The following is a 21,006-nucleotide window of genomic DNA, read 5'->3' as shown; positions in this document are numbered from 1 at the left end:
AACTTCAAATAAATAAATCAAAATATATTTTTTACGAAGGTTAAAACCTAGACCGTAAATACACTCCTGGAAATGGAAAAAAGAACACATTGACACCAGTGTGTCAGACCCACCATACTTGCTCCGGACACTGCGAGAGGGCTGTACGCGCAATGATCACACGCACGGCACAGCGGGCACACCAGGAACCGCGGTGTTGGCCGTCGAATGGCGCTAGCTGCGCAGCATTTGTGCACCGCTGCCGTCAGTGTCAGCCAGTTTGCCGTGGCATACGGAGCTCCATCGCAGTCTTTAACACTGGTAGCATGCCGCGACAGCGTGGACGTGAACCGTATGTGCAGTTGACGGACTTTGAGCGAGGGCGTATAGTGGGCATGCGGGAGGCCGAGTGGACGTACCGCCGAATTGCTCAACACGTGGGGCGTGAGGTCTCCACAGTACATCGATGTTGTCGCCAGTGGTCGGCGGAAGGTGCACGTGCCCGTCGACCTGGGACCGGAACGCAGCGACGCACGGATGCACGCCAAGACCGTGGGATCCTACGCAGTGCCGTAGGGGACCGCACCGCCACTTCCCAGCAAATTAGGGACACTGTTGCTCCTGGGGTATCGGCGAGGACCATTCGCAACCGTCTCCATGAAGCTGGGCTACGGTCCCGCACACCGTTAGGCCGTCTTCCGCTCACGCCCCGAACATCGTGCAGCCCGGCTCCAGTGGTGTCACGACAGGCGTGAATGGAGGGACGAATGGAGACGTGTCGTCTTCAGCGATGAGAGTCGCTTCTGCCTTGGTGCCAATGATGGTCGTATGCGTGTTTGGCGCCGTGCAGGTGAGCGCCACAATCAGGACTGCATACGACCGGGGCACACAGGGCAAACACCCGGCATCACGGTGTGGGGAGCGATCTCCTACACTGGCCGTACACCACTGGTGATCGTCGAGGGGACACTGAGTAGTGCACGGTACATCCAAACCATCATCGAACCCATCGTTCTACCATTCCTAGACCGGCAAGGGAACTTGCTGTTCCAACAGGACAATGCACGTCCGCATGTATCCTGTGCCACCCAACGTGCTCTAGAAGGTGTAAGTCAACTACCCTGGCCAGCAAGATCTCCGGATCTGTCCCCCATTGAGCATGTTTGGGAGTGGATGAAGCGTCGTCTCACGCGGTCTGCACGTCCAGCACGAACGCTGGTCCAACTGAGGCGCCAGCTGGAAATGGCATGGCAAGCCGTTCCACAGTACTACATCCAGCATCTCTACGATCGTCTCCATGGGAGAATAGCAGCCTGCATTGCTGCGAAAGGTGGATATACACTGTACTAGTGCCGACATTGTGCATGCTCTGTTGCCTGTGACTATGTGCCTGTGGTTCTGTCAGTGTGATCATGTGATGTATCTGACCCCAGGAATGTGTCAATAAAGTTTCCCCTTCCTGGGACAATGAATTCACGGTGTTCTTATTTCAATTTCCAGGAGTGTAGATCAGAGATAACATTTATCCAAGAAGAGAGTTGTAGCCGCATTGAGCTGTAAGTTCACTGCGACTACAATGTAACACTGCAGTGAAGGTGTTAATTCAGTCTCTCTTGTAGATGTCGCAATAGTAGTAAGCCTATTGAACACTGTTAGAGTGTTTCAAACCGATCCGAAGTTTTAAAAGTTTTCTAGTATCGACTTGACGTACTAGTCAGAATTTCGAACTGAAGTAAAATAACATTTACGGTTTAGCCAGACAGCGGAGCAGTTATTATATGTGGAAGAAGAGTAAATCATGTGATGCCTGATTAACACTGGGGCTTAGCCTTCATGATCTGTGATTGACATGAACATCAAAGGACACAGCAATATACCAACCGCCAACATAAACTCTATTATTAGCCTTGAGTAGGAAACAGCTGCACGCGATCACGAAGAACTAACAGTTACGCCGTGTTGTCGGAAGCTGTAGCCAAAGTCAGAATCGCTGATGCAAATAGATTCAAGACCCTGAATGACAGAGCAGTGTATTTTCAGTACAGGATTAAATAATTATGAAGTTCAATAAACTCCAATACGCAGAAGTTAAAGGTGATTTAGTGATTTTATTAACAGTGAACAGCAAGTCTGCACTGAAATACGACACTTTCTGTACGTTGTCCGAAGAGTATTTTATCTCTAGAATTTCATTGTATTAGTTGTTGAATTAAACCGTAGTGACACCTTCACGATGCTGTATTAATTAATAAATCAGCATCCTCGCAAAACTATGATGTTACATTGGCTTGAGTGATGGACTCTATAATTCAAGATATCCTATTATCTGCGTTTGAACACTCATTTGCAAACCGGGCATAAGAGCTACAGTTACCAAGTTCGCCTAAGCTTATCAGCCTGTCGCGAACACGCGAAGCATATTTGGTTAATTGTTTTAGATCAAAGGAGTTGTTGCGGTACCAAGTGATAATGACTGTGGATTCGGAGTAAAGGAGACCGACATACTTCGAACACCAGTGCTTCAATTTTAAACAAGGGCTGCTTACACATTCCGGCATGCTGCTCCATTGGTACGCTGATGTCAGTCTAAGGGAGATAGTGCCTGAAACTAATCAACCAAGCGAGGAGTTTGTTTTTAACAGTTACCGATCGGAGCCGTTGTGATTGATGGACACCGTTCCATGTCACCCGGACTGGGACAACAATCACCATCGAGCCAACACAAATAAAACGCCACATTTCTTTTTTTCTGTTAAAATTATTCCCATGTTCATATATTTCGATGGCTTCTCTGTATAGCCGTGGATAATAGTTTGTCACAGTACCTAAAACTTCAGTTTCCGAAAATTTCACTACGTGATCACCTGACTGAAGAGCACGTTCTGCCAAGGCTGACTTGTCTGTTTTCCCTAGTCGGCAGAGACTTTTATGTTCCTTCAACCGTGTATTCACACTTTTCCTTGTAGTTCCAATGTAGTCCTTACCACATGTACACAGGATTTTGTATAGACCACTTTTGACAGAGGGGGGAGGGGGGGGCATTTTTATCCTTAACAGAATGAAGTGCTTGGCCTATTTTCTTAGTTGGTCTGAGAATCGTTCAAACGTTAGGTTTTCTTAAAATCTTGCCAATTTGATCCATTACTTTTTTGATGAAGGGTTCTTCCATTGCTGTGTCCTATCATCATTAGACCTTCTGTTGTTTGGTCTCAAAACTCACTCTATTTCCTTGCTAAAGTACCCATTCTTCTCAAAAGCCTGCTTTAGATGTTTTAACTCGCCATCCAGGTATTCCAGCGTACAAATCCTTTTAGCTCTGTCCACTAGACCTTTAATTACACCTCTTTTCTGTTGTGGATGATGATTGGAATCCTTATGCAAGTATCTGTTGGTATGTGTAACCTTCTGAAAGACATTATGTTTCAAGCTGCCATCAGTCTGTCTCATAATGAAGACACCCAAGAGGGATATTGCATTGTCTTTCTCCAATTCCATGGTAAACTGGATTTTAGGATGTAGACTATTTAAATAACAAAAGAATTCCTCTAAAGCTTTTTTGCCATGTGACCAAACCACAAATGTACCATCCATGTATCGGTACCATCGACATGGTTTCTTCTTCACTTTTTCCAGAGCTACTTGTTCGAATTTTTCTTTGTAAAAATTAGCGATCGTAGGACTCAATGGGTTACCCATGGCCACACCATCATCGTGCTCATAAAACTCATCTTCCTACTGGAACTGACTCGAGGTAAGGCAATGTCTGAACAGAGCAGTCAGATCTGCTGGGAAAAAATCCGCTATGTAAACTTCTTTAAGCAGAATCATAGTAAATAAAGAAACTATATGAAAACTGACAAGAATATCCTCAGGAGCCAAAAGTAGTCCCTCAAGTTTCTCAATGAAATGACGTCTTTTACATAAGAATCAGTTTTGCCAATATGAGGTTGATTCAGTTTTGCCAATATGTGGTTGTAAACAAGTTGCCGGATATCTTGCTATTTGGTACTTTGGAGAATTAATAGCACTGACAATGGGTCACAGAGGAAGGTTAATCTTATGAACTTTAGGTAGGCCATAAAGTCTGGGACACACAGCTTCACTCTTCAACAAACCTTTCTTCTCCTCCTCTTAAATTGAAGTAGATGACTTTATCAGTGTGTTTGTTTTCCTTATTATGCTAGCTGTAGGGTCTTTCTTAAGTTTATTATATTCTCCTGATGTTACAAGATCCAAAATCTTAATTCTGTAATCCTATTTATTCATAACAACACTAGCATTGCCTTTTTCAGAAGAAAGAACCACTATCACTTCGTCTGCATTTAAATATCTGAAAGCCCTTCCCTCACCTGTCATTAGGTTACTTTCCAAAGGTTTACTGCAGCACAAGGCCCTGGTGGTTTCGATTCGAACTGCATTTGCAGTTTCTTTGGGGAGGGTTTGTATCCCTGCTACTACGTTCACAATTATCTCCTCGACTGGTACTTTTGTAGATGTAATAGCAAAGTTTCCTCCTTTTGCAAGGACAAAAATTTCATCTTGAGACAATACACCCTGTGATTTATTAATAACAATTGAGACAACATGCTGTTGAGAAAAATCGTAAAGTTATTATTACTTTGCAACGATTATAGTTAATTTGCATTGTTTTGGGTGGGAAAGATCCTCATCATTGATGGAAAAATGTCTGGTGTTTTCACAGAGATGCTTAAAATAGTAACTGAATGAAAAGGAATGTGTAACAGTTAAATTGGGTGTATGGAATTTTGATTACAGGACACATCTCAAAAATAAATAAAAATGAAGTCTTGAATGATAAACAAATGTTGCTGGTAGTCAAGCTGTTAGAAATTCTTTCTTTCATAATTGCTCACATAAACTGTTAATGACCATGTTTACAGTTTGTAGTTGCAAGCGGTGCAGTCAGGAGAGGAAAATTATATTAAGTTAGATAAGAAGGCATAAGAGCGGAGAGATTGCTTGTGATGGCAAGTGACGCTCCTAATGAAATATAAAATCCCCTTTAGCACATTAATCTTGTGTAGTCTGTGGTGGACACTTGAGCTGTTCATTATTGACAAGTGATTTAAGAGTTAATGTGGCACCTACTGTTGTTGTTTTTGTCAAGCATTTGTGAAATTGCACAGACATTATCATCTTGAAGTTTATACTTGCAACACCTAAGACTTGTTAAGGGAGACACATTTGGATGTTGAATATTACTCGTTGTATTAATGTCTGTGTGAATTGTGTATAGTATATATAATTATTTTGCAGTAATTTGTATTAATTATGATAGTTACACTTATTGAGGTTAGTTTGTAGATTCCCATTTTCTCCTGCATGATGCAACATGGTTGTTTTTTCAGATTACTTATTGTTATTACTACAAGAAGCAGTATGGCCTTGACATCAGTGACTTACAGCAGCCATTGCTTGTCAGCAAAGTAAAGAAAAGGTTGCAGAACCAAGAGGTAATTCAGACATTTTCTTATAGAATTTTGTTTTAGCCTTGGCATTAGTAATTGACACAGTTTATTGTGGTGAAAATATTCGTCTTTATATTAGAGAGTAATTATCCCAGCAATGCTAAGCAATTGCTAAATACGAATATGGAATTGTACATACATCCTAATCTCATTTGCCGCTATCTATCTATCCCTCTCCTCCTCTCCCCTCTCTCTATCCCCCCCTCTCCCCTCTCTCTTTCCCCCCCTCTCCCCTCTCTCTATCCCCCCCTCTCCCCTCTCTCTATCCCCCCCTCTCCCCTCTCTCTATCCCCCCCTCTCCCCTCTCTCTATCCCCCCCTCTCCCCTCTCTCTATCCCCCCCTCTCCCCTCTCTCTATCCCCCCCTCTCCCCTCTCTCTATCCCTCCCTCTCCCCTCTCTCTATCCCTCCCTCCCCCCTCTCTCTATCCCCCCCCTCTCCCCTCTCTCTATCCCCCCCCTCTCCCCTCTCTCTATCCCCCCCCTCTCCCCTCTCTCTATCCCCCCCTCTCCCCTCTCTCTATCCCCCCTCTCTCTATCCCCCCTCTCCCCTCTCTCTATCCCCCCCTCTCCCCTCTCTCTATCCCCCCCTCTCCCCTCTCTCTATCCACCCCCTCCCCCCTCTCTCTATCCACCCCCTCCCCCCTCTCTCTATCCCCCCTCTCCCCTCTCTCTATCCCCCCTCTCCCCTCTCTCTATCCTCCCCCTCTCCCCTCTCTCTATCCTCCCCTCTCCCCTCTCTCTATCCTCCCCTCTCCCCTCTCTCTATCCCCCCTCTCCCCTCTCTCCTCTCTCTATCCCCCCTCTCCCCTCTCTCCTCTCTCTATCCCCCCTCTCCCCTCTCTCTATCCCCCCCTCTCTATCCCCCTCTCCCCCTCTCTATCCCCCCTCTCCATCCCCCCTCCCCCTCTCTATCCCCCCTCCCCCTCTCTATCCCCTCTCCCCCTCTCTATCCCCCCTCTCTCCATCCCCCCCTCTCCCCTCTCTCTATCCCCCCTCTCCCCTCTCTCTTATCACCCCCCTCTCCCCTCCCACTCCACCTCCCCCTACTCCCTCTCCCTCTCCCTCTCTGTCCACCACCATCGCCCAGTCCATGTACATTGCTTATATCATACTGACCTTTTGTTTGTTTCTTGACCTATAACTATACAATGGACTTCTGTTAGGAATCAAATTTAAAGATTATTAGCAATATGTCTATGTACCAGTTAATGGATTAATCATCATACTGGTTAATGGATGAACTGTTTAATGAATTAATCATCTTGATAAAAAAAGTGGTGTCCATCTTTTCCTCGAAAAAATATCAGCGGGTATTGTAATGCATTGTAAGAACGATGGGTTTCGGAGATAAGCTGAAGGTTGTCACCATCATACCATCAAGCCACAATGTCACAAGACACCAAATTTTTGCCAACAACCACAATGGCAACTTCATTCAGTGTCTGTGCATTGAAGCATCTTTCATGTTCACCTGCTGGTCTTTTCTCTGTTCTGATCACTACCTTGCGATCGTGCGAAGTTATCATTTCTAGTCCAGCCTTGAATTATTTTACCAACTGATTGTGCTCATGTAAGAGTAGTTGTAGATGTGCAGTAATCTCTCACTTAATCACACAACTGATGGCACAACACTGATTTGATGTCATCATCAGAATTGTGAAAAAATAAATCTGAAGAAATTTGTGATCAGTATTTTCTAGCAGCAACAGTACTCCAGCACAGTGGTGGATTTGTCCTTGAATCTGTGAAAACGAATAGGGAATGGTTAAGCCACTGTCATATGATGAAGTGTCGTACAAGCAGTAATTGATTTTTGTGAGAAGTTTAAAGTTTTTTTCTGGTTCTTACAGTAAAATATCGCTTGGTTTCTTTCATGTTTTTACCCTAAAGTGCATGTTACTGGTGACTGGCAACATTTTGATGGCACTAGGTACCCCCTGCGGGCCAGAATAGGCCTGAGGTATTCCTGCCTGTCGTAAGAGGCGACAAAAAGGAGTCTCACACCTTTCAGCCTTTATTTAGTGGTCCCCTGTAGGGTTTGACCTCCATTTTTCAAAATTTTCCCAAAGAGCGAGCCAATTAGGGAAGGGCGCCTTACATGGCGCATCGTGTCCATCGTGCATTGAGATCATTAGCCCACTTTCTCGTCGAGGCATTGCAGTTCCGCTCATCCTCCATCTTCAGTCCAAGGCCACTTTCCTGGGTGTGTTTTCTTCCACCCACTATGCAGTGTTGTTTTCTGCACCGACAATGACCATGGAATTCCTTGCACCTCATATCCAGCACAGTGTCCAGTCCTTTGTGGTGGGGCTGCCATGTACTCTGTTGGTTGTAGCCCCTTAACTACACAGGGATCGCTCTGCTGATTGCTACACCGTTAACTCCCCACGTATGTCAAGTAGTAGATGCTCATCACCCTGGGGCCTCAGGACTCCCAGCAAGGGCCACCCTGCCAGCTGGCCTTTGCTGCGGCTGGGTGGTGCCCATGGGGAAGACCCGTGGTTCGAGTGGGTAGCATCAGGGTGGATGACAGGCGATGAAGCATACCATGTCATCACTTGCTGGTGACCAAATACCAGCAGTGTCTAAGAGTTCCAAGTCTCAGTACAATAAAAGGAAGTATGATCCTAAATTGTTCCCCTCCCCAGCCACACCATGGGAGGAATGCCAGGCTAAGGGTGGCAGCAAACCTTATGCGCCCTGAGGACTCCTTTGTCTCGATGAAACCTCAGTTTTTTTGTAGAGCATTTAGAGGACAAGTTTGGGGAGGTGGAGGGCTTGTCCAAATGGCATCCTGTGCCCAGTCATGGGCATTACTCGATTGTGACAAGCTGGGAGATATTTCCGTTACCATCACGCCTCATAAGAACTTAAATGTGGTCCAGAGTATTACAATCCACAGGGACCTGATTTTGCAGTCCGATGACGAGCTGCGCGCCAACTTAGGGCGACGAGGAGCTCATTTCGTCTGGTGCATCCATCGGGGTCTGAGGGATGATCAGGTTGCTACCAGTGCCTTCATCTTGGCCTTCAAGGGAGACACATTACCCAATAAGGTCAAGGTGATGGTCTACTGCTGTGATGGCAAGCCATATATCCCTCCCCCAATGTGGTGCTTTAAGTGCCGGAAGTTCGGCCATATGTCTTCCTGCTGTACTTCCAGCATCACGTGTCAGGATTGTGGACGTCCATCCCATCCCAATACTCCATGTGCACCGCCTCCCATCTGTGTCAACTGAGGAGAGCATTATTCCTCTTGCTCACCAGACTGCAGAATTTTACAGCTAGAAAGGAAAATCATGGAAAACGAGACCCTGGACCGACTGACCTACACTGAGGCTAAGAGGAAATTTGTGTGTCTACATCCTGTGGCTATGACCACCTCGTATGCCATCACTACGAGAACAGTTGTAGCCCCCAACAGTTCTGCGAGTTCCAGTCGACTCTCGGAGCCAGAAGACTACGCCTGCCCCCTTGATGGTGGGGGGCCACTTCCCTCCCTGTTGCTGTCGCACCACGTACCTTGGGAGCTCTGTCATTCCAACCACCAGAGACACCAGTCCCCACTTCTCAGTCAGAGAAGTGTAAGTCTTTGTTGGCTCCTCTCGCTAGGAAGGGGTCCCTTGGGTCACTTCCACGTTTCTGATAGTGGGAAAGATGACACCCATCAGTGGCTGAAGTGCCCAAAAGCTGCTGGTCATAGGGATTCATTATCATCCTCCGTCCCGGAGAAACCCAGGGATCAGCGAGAGAAATCCAGAAAGAAGACTCCCAAAACCAAGGGAATTGCGGTGGCGGAGGACCTAAATCTTGCCAGACCCTCAGACACAATGGATATAACCTGTTCAGGAAATAAGTCGCTGGCAGCAGGTGACCCTGAGGCTTAGACTGCCTCATTGAGTGTTTCATGCCTTCAGTCTCACGATCACATCATCCTCCAGTGGAATTGTGGCAGTTTTTCCACCACCTGGCTGAGCTATGGCAACTGTTAAGCTTTACACTTGCTTTCTTCATTGCCCTCCAGGAAATCTGGTTCCCGGCAATGCGGCCCCATGCCCTTCACGGCTACAGGGGGATTTACAAGAGCTGTAGTGAATATAATAGAGTGTCGGGTGGAGTTTGTGTTTATGTCCTGAACTCTGTATCTAGTGAACCTGTGCCCTTTCAAACGCATCTTGAAGCTGTGGCTGTCAGAATACGGATGATGCAGGAAATAACTGTCAGCAATGTATATCTCCCTCCAGGTGGTGCGGTACCCCTGAATGTATTGGCTGCACCGATTGATCAACTTCCTTAACCTTTCCTACTTTTGGCACATTTTAACGCCCATAAACCCTTGTCGGGTAGCACCATGCTTACTGGCCATGGCAGAGATGTCGAAAATTTACTGCCTCTTAAATACTATGGCTGCCACCAATTTCAGTGTGGCTTATGGTAATTACTCGGCCATTGATTTATCAATTTGCAGTCCAGGACTTCTCCCATCTATACACTGCAGAGCACATGATGATCTGTGTAGTAGTGACCACTTCCCCACCTTCCTGTCACTCCACCAGCATCGTGTCCATGGGTGCCTGCCCAGATGGGCTTTAAACAAGGCAGACAGGGTAGCCTTCACCTCTGCTGTCACTCCCAATTCCCCCCCACACTGTGCCGTTGATGTCGTGATAGAACAGGTCACTACGACGATCGCTTCTGCAGCGGAAAACACGATCCTCGTTCTCTAGGGTGCTTCCGGCGAAAGACAGTCCTTTGGTGGTCGCCTTGAGTCGCTGAGGCAATTAAAGAGCATAGGAGAACTCTACAGTGACCTAAGCGGCACCCTTCCCTAGAGCACCTAATAGCCTTTAAGCCGGTCCGTGCCCGCGTTTGCCCGCCTATAAAACAACGGAAACAGAGTGTTGGGAGAGGTACGTGTCGACCATCGGGTGCCATACGTCACCTTCCCAAGTCTGGACAAAGATCAGACGTCTTTTTGGGCACCAGACCCCAACAAGTGTTCCTGGCATTAACATAAATGGCATGCTCTCTACTAACAAAGACGCGGTTGCTGAGCAATTTGCAAAGCACAGTGCTCGAGCCTCTGTGTCAGAGAACTACCTCCCACCCCCAGCCTTTCGCATCCTCGGCCGATGGAAAGTGAAGTCCTCTCGTTCACTACACGCCACAGTGAACCCTATAATGCCCTGACATAGCTCCTGGACTGGATCGGATTTACAGTCAGATGATTAAACATCTCTCGTCTGACTACAAGCAATAACTCCTCGCCATCTTCAACCGGATCTGGTGCAATGGTGTCTTCCTGTCGCAGTTGTGGGAGGGCACCATCATTCCGGTGCTAAAACCCGGTAAAAATCTGCTTGATGTGGATAGCTATCGGCTCATCAGCCTCACCAAAGTTCTCTGTAAACTGCTGAAATGTATGGTGTGTCGGCAGTTGGGTTGGGGCCTGGATTCATGTGGCCTACTGGCTCCATGTCAGGGCGGCTTCTGCCAGGGTAACTCTACCACAGATAATCTTGTGTCCCTCGAGTCTGCCATCCGAACAGCCTTTTCCAGATGCCAAGACCAGGTTGCCGTCTCTCTTGACTTGCGTAAAGCATACAAGAAGACCTGGTGACATCATATCTTTGCCACATTGTATGAGTGGGGTCTCCGGGGCCTGCTCCCGATTGTTATCCAAAACGTCTTGTCGCTCCGTACTTTCCGTTTCCAAGCTATTGCCTTCCATAGTTCCCCCGTATTAAGGAGAATGGCGTTCCCCAGGGTGCCATATTGAGTGTGTGTCTATTTTCAGTGATCATTAGTGGCCTAGCAGCAGCTGTAGGGCTGTCGGTCTCCCCTTCTCTGTATGTGGATGACTTTTGCATTTTGTATTGCTCCTCCAGTACTGGTGTTGCTGAGCAGCGCCTACAGGGAGCCATTCACAAAGCGCAGTCAAGGACTATAGTCCACCGCTTACAGTTTTCAGTAGCGAAGTCTTGTGTCGTGCACTTCTGTCGGCATTGTACAGTTCATCCGGAACCAGAACTTTATCTTAATGACGAACCACTCACTGTAGTGGAGACATATCAATTCTTAGGATTGGTTTTTGATGCCCTGTTGACTTGGCTACCTCACCTTCGTCAGCTTAAGCAGAAGTGCTCGCAGCACCTCAGTGCCCTCCGCTGCCTGACAACACTAACTGGGGTGGAGATTGCCCTACGCTGCTGCAGCTCTACAGAGCCCTTGTTCAATGCCGCATTGACTTGGGAGCCTGGTTTACGGTTCGGGGGCACCCTCAGTGTTGCGTTTACTGGAGCCAGTGCACCACTGTATCGTTCGCCTAGTGACGGGAGCTTTTAGAACGAGTCTGGTGACCAGTGTCCTGGTGGAGGCCAGAGTCCCTCCATTGCGGATCCGACGTGCACAACTGCTTGCCAGTTATATTGCACACATTCGTAGTCCTTCTGAGAGCATCCAAATTACCATTTCCTTCCCCACCTGCGGCAGTTCATCTCCTGCATCGGCGGCCCAGTTCAGGGCTCACAATTGCGGTTCATGTGCGGAAAAAATTAACTTCAGTGTTTCTCTTAAATTCATGTACATTATTTGCTGAAGGTTTAAATTTTGTTTGCTGTATAAATTTAAAAAGACCTTACATTGTCATTACCTTTTTGTGCAGAACTAATTTTAGTTGATTGTTCTATTGTACCAGAAATTCTAAAGTGACACTAAAGTTTGTTTGTCTTTGTACTTTGTAGAAAACTGAACAGCTTATATGTCTCATACCTGAGTTGTGCTTCATGACTGGACTTACTGATGAAATGAGAAATGATTTTAGAGTGATGAAAGATATTGCAACATACACACGTGTAACCCCAAATCAAAGACAGGCATCACTGAAAACTTTCATCAACAGAGTAATGTGTGAGTATTAGAAATATAAAAACAATTCATAATTTTCATTTAAATAGTAGTGCAGCAATATATAAATGAACATAATTAATATGGTATTGGGCAATCTTTATAGATGTCATACAGCTATTGTTTGGCGTGGAATGGAAGCATGCAGCTCATACATTGTTATCTGAAAAATTTGGTACTGTTTCTCTTTCTTTGCATTAGTTTGGTTCACTGTTGGTGACACAGGCAATCTGTAACAGATTCTCTACTGTAAAATAAATTGCGTAGGTTTGACTTTATTAAAATTAGATGATTAAGCAGTCAATGAAAATACTGAATTTTATCAGCTTTTTTAATGCTGCTTGAAGGGAGTTGTCATTGGGAACTCAGAAATTACCATGTAGGAAAGCAGTTTGCTTGGTGACCACATCTGTCCCATTTTTGGTTAGCTAAGGTATTTACATAATCGATTCTCATGAGTCATGGTCATAGAATGACAAACCAATTAACAAAATAGAATAAGTTGTATTACATTCCATCCAGTGTAGTTGCCTCCATATTTAATAGCTGCAGGTGTGATAGGACCACTGTTGTTCTCTGCTTACAGAGGATGGATAGCAATATGCGGTTGTTTGCTGATGATGCTGTGGTGTACGGTAAGGTGTCAAAGTTGAGTGACTGTAGGAAGATACAAGATGACTTGGACAGAGTTTCTGGTTGTTGTTCTGAATGACGGCTATCTCTGAATGTGGAAAAATGTAAGTTAATATGGATGAGTAGGAAGAACAAACCTTTAATGCTCGGTTACAGTATTACTAATGGCCTGCTTGGCACACTCAAGTTGTTTAGATATCTGGGTGTAACACTGCAAAGTGATATGAAATGAAATGAGAATGTCAGATCAGTGATAGGGAAGGCGAATGGTTGTCTTCAGTTTATTGGGAAATTCTGGGAAAGATTGGTTCACCTGTAAAGGAGACCATGTATAGGGTGCTGGTGCGACCTATTCTTGAGTACTGCTTGAGTGTTCAGGATCCATACCAGGCATCGAAGACATCGAAACAATTCAGAATTGGGCGGCTAGATTTGTTACCAGTAGGTTTGAACAAAATGTGTTACGAGGATGCTTCAGGACCTTAAATGGGGTTCCCGGGAGGGAAGGCAATGTTCTTTTTGAGAAACACTATTGAGAAAATTTAGAGAACCAGCATTTGAAGCTGACTGCTGAACGATTCTACTGCCACCAATATATATTGCATGTAAGGACCACAAAGATAAGATTTGAGAAATTATGGCTCATATGGAGGCATATAGATAGTCGTTTTCTCCCTCGCTCTATTAGTGAGTGGAATAGGAAAAGAAATTAGTAGTGGTACAGGGTACCCTCCACCACGCACTGTACGGTGGCTTGCAGAGTCTCTATGAAGAAGTAGATGTAGATATAGAAACAGGATTAACCAAAGGTTTCTACCAAGTGAGATGGCACAACGATTTAGGCATTTGACACTTATTTGGGAGGAATCAGTATCTGCTTTATTTGACTACCCAGATTAAAGTTTGCTACGGCCGTGAATTTATTAAGGTGAACCCTTAAGTATTTCCTATAAGAAAGACAGTACCAATTCCATTCTCCAGCCACTTCCTGTCTGATTTTGTGTTCTATCTCTTTTAGCATGCTGGGAATGAGTGAGTGGTGGTGACAGTTTGTGGGGCCAGTGCAAATACTTGAGAACTACAAAGAACCTTACTGATGTCGTTACATGACGTAGCAAGGCAGGCATGCCTCTGCTTGCTGACCCTGGCTGCGACTGTTGTATGGTTGGCAGCTTCCTCCTGGTGTTACTGCTGAGCAAGTCTCTCTTGCTGCTGAGGCTGGCAGTCTCTTGGCCATGAGCATAGACCTCAGCAGCTCGTCTTGTTGTGCTGCGATTCCGCCCTACCCAAAGACGGTCCCTTGGCTCCTTATTGGAGACTTTCATTACTACTTCCCGTGGCGTTGTGTAGGCCCAGCAGCCCCTTGCCCCGTTTATGTCACCACAACTGAACACCAAGACAGCTGTGTGCAAGGTACGACTAGATGCCCATGGACTGAAGTCGGCCGGTGGCTGGCACTGGTGCCAAGTCCCACTAGGGGTACAGCGTCAGTGGCAGCAGGCACAGACGGCAGATTGGCAGGGCGATGACACTGAGTCCCATGAAAGACTTACTATAGACGGCAAGGGCAGCCCGGTCTCAAACTCAGTTCTGCCGGTGGTGGAGCCCAGTCATCTCACTGTCCAGCATTGCTCTGGCATCACTTTGGTACTGCTGGATTTCAGTGATAAGTGCTCCTTGCCTTAAAATCCAGACTTATCTGCATGTGTCTGGTGTTCATTTGTTTCACTAAACCCTGGCACCTATTCAAGTTGCCATCACAAGAGACTCGCCATAGTGTGGTGACACCTCTCCACCTGCTACACAGTGACTGCTGTGCGGTGCTATTTTCCACTGAGCTCGGCTGTCTTTGCTGCGTGAATCACTGGCATGTCTGCCATTGTGACCCGCATGTCGCTGCACTAGTGGCTACTGACCTTCGGCAATTAACACAATGCAATATGGCACTTCCATGCTACTTCTCCTAACTTCTGTTGAAGACTAATAATTTTGTGAAGAAATACTGGGTCGTGGTACTACACTGACTTCTCCTACAGAGAAGACCAGGTTCCTCAGGTCTTTACAGAGCCCAAAACTCTATTGTAATTCCTTTTACACTTAATCCGTAGAATTACTACGTAATATTTGCCTGCCACCACTATTTCCACAGATACATACAATTGTGTGCTATCCACCGTTACACCCACTGTTGTGCCGCAGTAGTAGAATGGCAAGTTCTGGCTGCTTGGTTAACCCATAAGCTGTAATTCCAGTGGAAATTCTCCTTTCACCTTCGTCAATCCTTTCAAATACTGTCCAGGTGCCAATGAGACAGGACTTAACTGCCCAAGTAGCACTTGGTGGATGGCTTCCTGCAGACTCGTTATCTCCACTCTTTGGTCCCAGATATTATTCCTCAGGGACTGCAATAATGTCACCAACATTAGTCTTGCATCAAATACCTACATTCGAACTTGTATTCTTCCAGATCCTTTAGAGTGCTAGCTGAGGCCCTTGCATAATCCACAACTTCCATAGATTTCAGAGCATCCATGTGTTATTTAGCGTGCCGCTCTCCGAGTTCACAATCTGCGTGGAATGCCATATGAGAACCTGGGGACAGGGACCAGTATAACCTCCCCTCCCCACCAGAAGGCTGCTGTCTACAGAGAGCACGTCTCAGTAACTTACGATAAAAACTGCCCTAACACGAACATACAACTTTATCTAAAACAATGTTAATACCATATACCAATATTATGAAAAGGATAATTGCTACTAACCTTATAGCAGAGACACTGAGCTGCTGATAGGCACAACAAAAAGACTGTCACAAAATAAGCTTAGTTGAAAATACACACACACACACACACACACACACACACACACACACACAGTGACTACAGTCTGGCAACAATAAGTGTGGGTGTGGTACTGAGTCATACTTTTTGGAAATCAAAAAATACTGCGTCAGCTGCCTTGATCCAAAGCTTTCAGTATGTCACGTGAGAAAAGTGCGAGTTGGGTCTCACATGATAGATGTTTCTGTTGTATATCCCTCGAACAAATTTCCACTGGAATATAGTTGACAGAGGGGGCAAACTCAGCTGTGAATCTTCTATAGACTCTGATAGGGATACCATCAGGCCATGGACCTTTGTTTAGTTCAACGATATCAGCTGTTTCTCAACATCACTGACACTAACGGTCATTTCACTTTTCATTTGTGCAGGGATTAAATTAGGGCAATTCTCTTGGATTTTTCTTTGTAAAGGAACATTGGAAGATGTAATTAAGCATTTCAACTTTTGCTCTGCTACCCTCAATTTCAGTTCTTGTCTCATTCACTAGGGACTGGACACTAACTTTGGTGCCACTAACAGCCTTTACATATGGCCAGAATTTCCTTTGGCTTTGCTTTGATAGAATTTTGCTAAGGTAGTCATCAAAGACTTCACACATTGCTCTCTTAACAGCCAAACATGTTTCATTCAATGTCTCTCTCTCTCTCTCTCTCTCTCTCTCTCTCTCTCTCTCTCTCTCTCTGTCTATAGCCATGGGCCATGTTTTACACCTACTATGCAGTGATATCTGTTTCCTTAGAAATTTCTTTACAGTGACTTTATACCACGGAGGGTCCCTCCCATTATGAACTGTTCTACTGGGTACACATCTCTCCAGTGCATGGCCAATTATTCTTGTAAACTTAAGGCATAGTTCCTCTACATACTCCTGCCCTCAGCTGGAAGTATGGTGTTACTGGATTTTTGTATCTAGTTTACTTGAACATATACAACTTTCTGCTTGTTTTAGTTCCTGTGATGTTTGGAATTGGGTAGGCATTTTGTTGTAGTCTTGCTATTCAAATGGCGGTAATCGCAACAAAACTGACATTTCTTTGAGCTGTCCAGTCTTTTTCAGTACAATCACAATTCCTGACCAAGCGCGCCCCCCCCCCCCCCCCTCAAAACACACACACACACACACACACACACACACACACACACACACACACACAAAATTGTTGATTTATAGATTCCTCTGAAACTGGTTTGCAGCAGTCGTGGAATTCTGTACAGCCTCCAGTTTTTAAACCAATGCTTTGTTTTCCTGTCAGACTCTTGTGTTGTATTACTGGTGTAGCAGGCAATGGCCTTTACAGGAGAAACAAATCCTGGAGTTCCAGCAACAGTTTCTCCATCTGTGTCCTTTCTGTCACTTTTAAGCGCTTCAATTTCCCGCGAAATGCAGTCGTAGCAGCATCTTGTGTCCCATCATAGCCAACACACCCTGATTGGAAATCCTCTTCATCTGGAAACTCTAGTGGAGTCATTAATGTTCCCTTTGACAACTTACATTCTTTGGCGCCAAAATTATTCACATTGACGGGCTCTACTTTGCCTCTGTCCCTTTCATGCACACCTATGAGACTGTTTTTCAACATACAACTCACCACATTCAATATTTTTTCTACCCTTGAGCAGTTGCTATTACACATAACATGCCAACTGGTGAAATTTTGAGGCTTAACATTCATTCATAGTGACTTTCTGGTGCTTCCTGACACACAATCAGGCCAAATTAAGCCTTAATATCATTGCTCAAAGTTTAACTGGATTTGTTTGTACATTATAAATTCTACATGGCTGATCGACATTGACAACAGTTTCCCCTAGTTGGGATGTTTGTCTCACAAAGTTCTACTACATGTGATCGAAGGTAAATAATGGTGTGATGTTGATGCAGGAAACCCAATCCTAGGATTGTACTGTTGCCCCACACATACGCGAAACACCACTTTTACACACTGCTTAAACCTGGTTGCCTCAAACAAAAAAAAACTCATGGCTACTGATTCCAATATTTGTATATCACTATACTCTATCCCACACAAATTATAACATGGTGGGTTCAATGCCTGCTTCCTTCAAATTATCTTGAGGCCACTGATGCAGGCACCCTTTGTCCAACAAAACTTTAATATTTCCTACCATTTATCACACCTATTATGATAAATTCCGCCTCTGCATTCATTCTTACAGAAACTTACTTTTACTGGGAACTCCTGTTAGTAACCCCTGGTGTTCCCTCCTGAGGTTAGTGAGACCTTTCCTTCCCCCCTGGACCTACTCTAATGTCAGTGATCTACACCACTCCTACTAACATTCCCCATTAAATTGTTTGCCTATTAACTGGATCTCTTCTCTGTGGTAGCACTGCCTCTGTATTTGTTGCGTTCATTCACAATCACAGCACTTCACGTTCAAAGGAAATAGACGTCTTCGATCCCCCATTCCTGTTTATATGTCAGCTTCCTTGTACTCCCAGCACCAACCTAAAACCCATCTCCCATATGTACTGTCCTAGCCATCTCTGGTACCAACCCCTGAGTAAAGCATAAAATGCTTGCTGCTTGTTCTCCTGCAGCACCACTTTGTTCACCTTGTCATTCTGTGATACCTTGTAGATGTGAACACTCAACTTCCTAATCCTATCTGCAAAGTCTTCCCTTGCCTTAATATATTTCTTGGACACAGTACCCAATGGCTTCCCAAAAAAAAAAAAAATTAAAAAAAAGTGTATTTCTGCTTCTTGTACCATTGTTCCAATTCATATCTTCATTGATCAAGTAGTCTCTGCATTGCATAACATTTCTGTGCATCTTACAAGCTACTTAGCCCCCCCCCCCCCCCCCCCCCCCCCCCCCCGTATGACCTGTTGTTGGACATAGGTCTCTCTCTCTCTCTCTCTCTCTCTCTCTCTCTCTCTCTCTCTCTCTCTCTCTCTCTCTCTCTCTCCTCTCCTCTCCCCCCCCCCCCCCCCCCCCCCCCCCCCCTCACCTCTGGCTGTTTCCTTCCCTTCTCCCCCTCTGGGAGTATGGTTTGTGCCTACGTCCGGAGACGGACGCTCGTAAATGTAATGCATTCTTCGCCTTCTCTGCTTGTATTTCTTCATCCTTCCTTTATCCTTCTCTTTTCCTTACCTCTTCTCTTTACCCTTTTCTCCGCTGCGGCGTTTGAGACCTCTCTTCTTTCCTTTCCCTTTCTTTGTTTTTCCCTTTCTTCCTCCCTGTGCGTGTCTGAAGGCCGACCCATGCATTTTTGTGCGTAGCCGGTGACGGGGTAACGCGTAATTCCCCGCCCCGGGTAGACAGGTAGGACACGTACGCACCCCCTGGTAACGGCCAGGCCCAGGGAGGGGTGATTACCTGAGCTGATACCTTCCGAAAGTGCCGATTGGTCCCTCCGTCCGTTTGTCGGGAGGTGTGAACAATCACCTAAGGTGGGAGTGCCCTCAGAGAGGGCGCCCACAAGGGAGGAGCGCGCCATGGGAGACGCCGGTAATCATGGGGGATTCTTCTGCAATGGTTTCCTCACCTTCCACCATGTCTGCTCACAAGCGTAAGTTCACTGAGTCTCAGCCACAGACAGTTCTTCCATCGTTGCCACAGTTCCTTGTTGTTTCTCGGTCTGATGAAGGTCACGACTTCTCCACAGCCAACCTTTTCATTATTCAGAAAGGTGCCGACGCAATTGCAGGTCCTGTAAAGTCTTGTTCCAGATTACGGAATGGTACCCTGTTGTTAGAAACAGTCAGTGCCCTCCAGGCACAAAAATTGCTGCGTACTTCACTGCTCCACACCTTCCCTGTCCGGGTTGAAGCGCACCACACTTTAAATTCCTCGTGTGGAGTCGTTCATACACGCTCCCTCGATGGATTGTATGACAAAGAAATACAGCACTACCTGTCTGACCAGGGCGTAATGGCTGTTCATAGAGTTATGAAAAGGGTTGACACGAACATCATTCCAGCCCTCACTGTCTTCTTGACATTTGACAAAGTTCAACTCCCATCAAAAATCAAAGCAGGCTATGAGATAATTTCCGTTCGCCCTTACGTCCCAAACCCTACGCGTTGCTATCGGTGTCAGCGGTTCAATCACACCAGCCAGTCCTGTTCCAATCCGGCCAAATGTGTTACATGTGGCAAGGATGCCCATGAGGGCGCTTGTCCACCTCCATTCTCTCGCTGCATCAACTGTATGGGTGACCATGCTGCTTCCTCTCGAGATTGCCCCGTTTTTAAAGACGAAAAGCTCATCCAGGAAATCAGAGTGAAGGAAAAGGTGTCGACCTTTGCTGCTCGAAAATTATTCGCCAGTCGACAGCCTATCGTGCCTCAGGCAGGAAAATACAGCACTGTCCTTGCTTCTCCTCGGCCAACCAAGGAGGCGGCCATGCAGACTTGTGACCTCACCTTTAGTGCCACGGCCGTCAGATCGGCCAGCGCAAAGATCGCCTGTTCAACTTCACCACTTTCGCCTGCCCACTCTATGGCTCACCCTTCATCGGGTTCTGCTAAATCTCGAGCCCAAAAGTCAGACACCAAGACTTCCAAAAAAGAGCATACTCGTGAAGATTTTTTACGTACCCCGACTTCACAACCATCGGTTCCTCCTTCATCTAAACACCATATTTCCAAGAAGGCTACTAAGAAACTCAGTTCATCTCCTTCTCCGCCAAGGCGTGTCCCATCTACAGCACCACCTGGCGGAAATCGCCCTTGGCCGTCTTCTGTGTCGCCGAGGCGCACTGCTGGCGGCTGATCAACCGGCCGATCGCTGGTGGCAGGAGCTGCTCCTGAACCACCTATGGATCAGGATCTTCTGCCATTCCATGCTGTCGGTAGCAAGCTCTGAGCAGTCGTTGAGTTGATGGCAACCTTGGTCACATTCCTCCATTTTCTGTTCACCCTATGTCCATTATCCACTGGAATATCCGCGGCATTCGAGCCAATCGGGATGAATTGTCGATCCTCTTACGATCCTACTTGCCGGTCATCTTCTGTCTTCAGGAAACAAAGCTGCGTCCCCATGACCGCTTTGTTCTCACCCCATTTTCAGTCCGTCCGATTTGATCTCCCCTCTGTTGAAGGCACTCCAGCCCATGGAGGACTCATGATTCTTCTCCATGATACTCTCCATTATCACCCAATCCACTTAAACACTTCCTTCCAAGC

General features: G+C 46.0%; 1 protein-coding gene across 1 annotated transcript in view; it reads left to right on the top strand.

Annotated features, from left to right (window-relative positions):
• The window catches only part of LOC124595138 (piwi-like protein Ago3), a 198,525-nt gene that overhangs the window by 97,357 nt on the left and 80,162 nt on the right, over nucleotides 1–21,006 (top strand). Inside the window, exons 9-10 of the mRNA XM_047133737.1 lie at nucleotides 5,349–5,453; nucleotides 12,213–12,378. Coding sequence (XP_046989693.1) covers nucleotides 5,349–5,453; nucleotides 12,213–12,378 — 271 coding nt within the window. The remainder of the gene's footprint in view (nucleotides 1–5,348; nucleotides 5,454–12,212; nucleotides 12,379–21,006) is intronic.

The sequence above is a fragment of the Schistocerca americana genome, chromosome 2 (assembly GCF_021461395.2).
Source record: "Schistocerca americana isolate TAMUIC-IGC-003095 chromosome 2, iqSchAmer2.1, whole genome shotgun sequence".
NCBI lineage: Eukaryota > Metazoa > Arthropoda > Insecta > Orthoptera > Acrididae > Schistocerca > Schistocerca americana.
This window is presented reverse-complemented; position numbering and strand designations above follow the sequence as displayed.